Source organism: Oncorhynchus keta, unplaced genomic scaffold (genome assembly GCF_023373465.1).
Source record: "Oncorhynchus keta strain PuntledgeMale-10-30-2019 unplaced genomic scaffold, Oket_V2 Un_scaffold_14044_pilon_pilon, whole genome shotgun sequence".
Taxonomy (NCBI): Eukaryota; Metazoa; Chordata; class Actinopteri; order Salmoniformes; family Salmonidae; genus Oncorhynchus; species Oncorhynchus keta.
Genome location: NW_026290781.1, coordinates 10,198 through 15,900, shown reverse-complemented (window position 1 = coordinate 15,900; position 5,703 = coordinate 10,198). Strand labels below are relative to the sequence as shown.

General features: G+C 51.2%; 1 protein-coding gene across 1 annotated transcript; it reads right to left on the bottom strand.

Moving 5' to 3' along the window:
* Positions 1–432: 432 nt before the first annotated feature.
* On the bottom strand, positions 433–4,965 carry LOC127927441 (kinesin-like protein KIF1C). Its single transcript, XM_052513906.1, has 2 exons — positions 4,721–4,965; positions 433–4,166 (listed from the first exon to the last, which is right to left on the bottom strand). The coding sequence occupies exons 1-2, from the start codon at positions 4,931–4,933 to the stop codon at positions 3,336–3,338; spliced, it is 1,044 nt and encodes a 347-aa protein (XP_052369866.1). The 5' UTR covers positions 4,934–4,965; the 3' UTR covers positions 433–3,335.
* Between the last annotated feature and the right edge of the window lie 738 nt (positions 4,966–5,703).

The following is a 5,703-nucleotide window of genomic DNA, read 5'->3' as shown; positions in this document are numbered from 1 at the left end:
GAAGATTACAATTGATTTGCATATGTGCAGTTTTTTCTTTTTTCTTTCCGTGGAACAGTTTAATTTTAATAAGAACATTTTCACTTCTCAAAATCATTGTCACATTAATCACATGGTTAATCATAGTCTATAGACTAATGTAGCAGTAGGTCTATAACTCAGAGATAGCCTATAGGCCAATGTAGCAGTAGGTCTATAACTCAGAGATAGTCTATAGACCAATGTAGCAGTAGGTCTATAACTCAGAGATAGTCTATAGACCAATGTAGCAGTAGGTCTATAACTCAGAGATAGTCTATAGACCAATGTAGCAGTAGGTCTATAACTCAGAGATAGTCTATAGACCAATGTAGCAGTACACTTAAAACGCCCATCATCTACCCAGTAAAATACATATTCCTAAAGCCAACAAATAAAAACAGTCAAAAAATATCCCGATAAAATATTTATTCTTTCATTTTCAATCGCATTCATCTCTCTACTCTGCTGTCTGCCTCTCTCTCCATTCTTCTTGACTTGATCATCAACTGAGTCCAGCCCAAAGGCAAGCGAACCTGCAACATTGTATCAACTATTCCGGCCCAGTGAGGTCGGGACAGAAAGCAGTTTCTGCTGTTTCCACTGGATATATGATGCGATCATCAGATCATGATATTTAGCTTTTTTCACCCCGAGGCTGGGTGATTCTCATAGGCCAGGAGTGGTTTTTTCACCCCGAGGCTGGGTGATTCTCATAGGCCAGGAGTGGTTTTTTCACCCCGAGGCTGGGTGATTCTCATAGGCCAGGAGTGGTTTTTTTCAAAAACCGTGAGGAACTATTATCATTCGCAATGGGTGTAAAAAAAAAAATGTCAGACTTCATTATCTTACTGTGTGAGGAAAAAATGACTGAGAGGCTCAGCTGATTAGTTGTGGCTAAGACAATCAGACATCCCAAATGAGCTTTTCTACATATGCACGCAGCAGGCCAGGTAGGCCTACTGCTAGGCATGCTCAGGTGCGCACACTCCCTCAACATTATCAGGGCAGAGAAACCAGACACATGCTCTCCCTCCACACTACCAGGGAAGAGAAACCAGACACACGCTCTCCCTCCACACTATCAGGGCAGAGAAACCAGACACATGCTCTCCCTCAACACTAGCAGGGAAGAGAAACCAGACACATGCTCTCCCCCAACACTATCAGGGAAGAGAAACCAGACACATGCTCTTCCTCAACGGTATCATGGCAGAGAGACCAGACACATGCTCTCCCTCAATGGTATCATGGCAGAGAGACCAGACACATGCTCTCCCTCAACGTTATCATGGCAGAGAGACCAGACACATGCTCATTGCTCACATTTAGCGCACCAAACAAAAGACAATGAAAAAATGGACAACAGGAGTAATTATATAATTTTGGCAAAACATCTATTTTCTTTAAGGGAAGTATCCTAACAGAGACCTGTGCACCTGCCAACTGTCCAATTCCCAAGAGGCTGAAACCAGAGATCTGCATATAATGACTAGATGCTCATGTCTCCGCCCTAACAACGGGAGTCATTGTCCTAATAGCAGGTAGGCAGGCGACAGGTCTGCATATTATGCCCATAGAGACGCATTGGGCTTATTCTGGAGAGACTTCCTCTCCGCTGTAACTATCTCAGAAAGCATTCGAGCCAATCAGCACCCCTCAATGTTACTATACGTCTCTGATGCTGTCTGGCCAGAAATAGTATCACAGAGGACACAGATCAGACAGAGGAGACAGACAGAGGAGACAGACAGAGGAGACAGAGGAGACAGACAGAGGGGACAGATCAGACAGAGGAGACAGACAGAGGAGACAGACAAAGGGGACAGAGGAGACAGAGGAGACAGAGAGGGGACAGAGGAGACAGATGGCACAGAGGAGACAGACAGAGGGGACAGACAGAGGAGACAGACAGAGGAGACAGACAAAGGGGACAGAGGAGACAGAGGAGACAGAGAGGGGACAGAGGAGACAGATGGCACAGAGGAGACAGACAGAGGGGACAGACAGAGGAGACAGACAGAGGGGACAGAGGAGACAGACAGAGGAGACAGACAGAGGGGACAGAGGAAACAGACAGAGGGGACAGAGGAGACAGACAGAGGAAACAGACAGAGGGGACAGAGGAGACAGACAGAGGAGACAGAGGAAACAGACAGAGGGGACAGAGGAGAGGGGACAGAGGGGACAGACAGAGGAAACAGACAGAGGGGACAGAGGAGACAGACAGAGGAGACAGACAGAGGGGACAGAGGAGACAGACAGAGGAGACAGACAGAGGAAACAGACAGAGGGGACAGACAGAGGAGACAGACAGAGGGGACAGACAGACGGGAAAGACAGACAGAGGGGACAGAGGAGACAGACAGAGGAAACAGACAGAGGAGACAGACAGAGGGGACAGACAGACAGAGGGGACAGAGGAGATAGACAGAGGAGACAGAGGAGACAGACAGAGGGGACAGACAGAGGGGACAGAGGAGACAGACAGAGGGACAGAGGAAACAGACAGAGGGGACAGAGGAGACAGACAGAGGGGACAGAGGAGACAGACAGAGGAAACAGACAGAGGAGACACAGACAGAGGGGACAGACAGACGGGAAAGACAGACAGAGGGGACAGAGGAGACAGACAGAGGAAACAGACAGAGGAGACAGACAGAGGGGACAGACAGACAGAGGGGACAGAGGAGATAGACAGAGGAGACAGAGGAGACAGACAGAGGGGTGCTGTTTCTGTCACTCGGATGCTTTATCTGAGATTGATGGGTCTTTGTGTTGACGCGCGTCCAGGTCAAATAAAGGATGTAATTTGGACGGGAAAGCAGGTCGTGTGGGCCAGGCCGCCGAAGGCACCTCCCATAATGCCCTGCTGGTGCATGAAAACGTATCAACAACTAAAACAGAACTGCTGACCTTCAGAAAGACCCTCAGAACTAATATTTAAAAAGACCTGTTGTATATGAGAACGCTAAACCCTACAGCAGGAACACACACACACACACACACACACACACACACACACACACTGGCGTTATGTAGTGTTGTGTGTGAGGGACACAGAGTGTGCAGACTCATTGTTGTGTGCTAAGCAAAGCGTCGACACACGCACTCTGTTCTGTATTCAATTACACAATGGCAGAGACAGAAGCATGCAGACACACACATGCCCCATATAGCTACATTATACACCATGTAGTGTAGTAGCATCAGTTATAACAGCAGTATGTAGTGTTATGACAGGTCATAAGCCCGTCAGCTGGATATGCAGTGTCCTTATAGGAAGGTTGTCTGTGTGTGGGGTCAGGGGTGAGAGGTCACACAGGGGTCTCCTTGCTCTTCAGATCGGGGGCACTAAACTGCCTCTTCATGCGAGGGGGGGTGCTGTACCCCTCCTGAAACCACCCTGCACCTCCTCCTCCTCCTCTTCCCTGGGGGGATATGTGGCCCCCTGGTGGAGGGTGGTTACTGCTCTGGTAGAGGTGTTGGTGAGGAGGGATGTAGTAGGGGTGATGGTACCCTCCTCTGTCTCCCCCCTGCTGAAACCTCCCTCCTCCTCCTCTCTGATCCCTCTCCCTTCCTCTTCCCTCCATCCCCCCTCCTCCACGATAACGCGGTCGCCCCTGGTGACCACCTCCGTTGTTGTTGGGGTTGCCGGGGTAGTTGTTTCCCTGGTGATTGTTGTTGTTGCCCTGTGGGGAGCTGTCCAGGGAGTTCCGCCTATATCGCCACGGAGGCGGCCCCTGCTGTTGCCCTTGAACTGGGAAGTGTGGGTTCCCATGGTTACTGTTGCTACGTTGCTGTTGTGGTTGTTGCCAGGTGCGCTGTGGGGAGGGGGTGTGGCCTCTAGGGACCATCTGGAAGGGGAGTGGGAGGAGAGCAGCAGGAGGAGGAGGAGGAGAGGGAGTTGCTTTTCCACCACCTCCCTCTGCCCGCTCCTCCCACTCTCCATCTAACCCCCCCTCCCCCAGCATCATCAGGGCAGTGGCAGGGCTCCATGAGAGACGGTGGTGGGGGTTGCTCTTGAAGGGGAACTTGAGTTTACAGTCCTGTGGGGGGATGAAGCGGCCGGTCCCGGGGAGGTGGACCACAGGGGGGGGGTGCACTGGGACCAGAGGGGTGTTGGGGGTTGGGGAGTTCTGGGTGTTCTGGAGGAGGAGAAGAAAGATAGAATGGTTTATATTCTGCGTCACAGGGACTATACTACAGGGCCCCCTGGTGGAGCTGCGTCACAGGGACTATACTACAGGGCCCCCTGGTGGAGCTGCGTCACAGGGAAAATACTACAGGGCCCCCTGGTGGAGCTGCGTCACAGGGACTATACTACAAGGCCCCCTGGTGGAGCTGCGTCCCAGGGACTATACTACAAGGCCCCCTGGTGGAGCTGCGTCCCAGGGACAATACTACAGGGCCCCCTGGTGGAGCTGCGTCACAGGGAAAATACTACAGGGCCCCCTGGTGGAGCTGCGTCACAGGGACTATACTACAGGGCCCCCTGGTGGAGCTGCGTCACAGGGACTATACTACAAGGCCCCCTGGTGGAGCTGCGTCCCAGGGACTTTACTACAGGGCCCCCTGGTGGAGCTGCGTCACAGGGAAAATACTACAGGGCCCCCTGGTGGAGCTGCGTCACAGGGACTATACTACAGGGCCCCCTGGTGGAGCTGCGTCCCAGGGACTATACTACAGAGTGTATTCGAACCTGTCTGAGTCTTTTAGTAATATTCTGTTGTTGAAGGTTCTGTAGTCGGGTCTGTTCCTGTTTCAGCCACCTCATCCTCCCTCGTCTAAAGGCTGGGTCGTCTGTCATCAGCTTAACTACTCTCTTCTCATTGGGTGGATTGGGCTGTCCGTCATCATCGACCCCGTCACCATCACATTGGGAACCGCCCCCTTCCTCCTCGTCATTTTCCATGTCCTCCTCCTGAGAAGAGAGAAGAGGGATGAGAGAGAGAGAGAGGAGGGATGAGAGAGAGAGAGGGGAGGGATGAGAGAGAGAGAGAGGAGGGATGAGAGAGAGAGAGAGAGAGAGAGAGAGGAGGGATGAGAGAGAGAGAGAGGAGGGATGAGAGAGAGAGAGGGATGAGGATGAGAGAGAGGGATGAGAGAGAGAGAGGACCGATGAGAGAGAGAGAGATAGGGGATGAGAGAGAGAGATAGGGATGAGAGAGAGATAGGGATGAGAGAGAGAGAGAGAGAGGAGGGATGAGAGAGAGAGAGAGGAGGGATGAGAGAGAGAGAGAGGAGGGATGAGAGAGAGAGAGAGGAGGGATGAGAGAGAGAGAGAGGATGAGAGAGAGAGAGAGAGGAGAGAGAGAGAGAGAGAGAGAGAGGAGGGATGAGAGAGAGGTATATATAGTGTGTGTGTGTGTGTGTGTGTGTTGGTGTGTGTGAGTGTGATGGTGTGTGTGTGAGTGTGATGGTGTGTGTGTGATGGTGTGTGTGTGATGTATGTGTGTGTGATGTATGTGTGTGTGTGTGATGTGTGTATAGTGTGTGTGTGTGTGTGTGTGTATATGTGTGTGTGTGTGTGTGTGTGTGTGTGTGTATAGTGTGTAGTGTGTATGTGTATAGTGTGTGTGTGTATAGTGTGTGTGTGTGTATAGTGTGTGTGTATAGTGTGTGTGTGTGTAGTGTGTGTGTATAGTGTGTATAGTGTGTGTAGTGTGTGTAGTGTGTGTGTGT

Excerpts from the sequence above, each read along its gene's own strand:
- LOC127927441 (XM_052513906.1), bottom strand. The coding sequence starts at position 4,933 with ATGGAAAATGACGAGGAGGAAGGGGGCGGTTCCCAATGTGATGGTGAC. Across the intron at positions 4,167-4,720 it reads TTACTAAAAGACTCAGACAG|AACACCCAGAACTCCCCAAC; the intron begins GTTCGAATACAC and ends CTCCTCCTCCAG.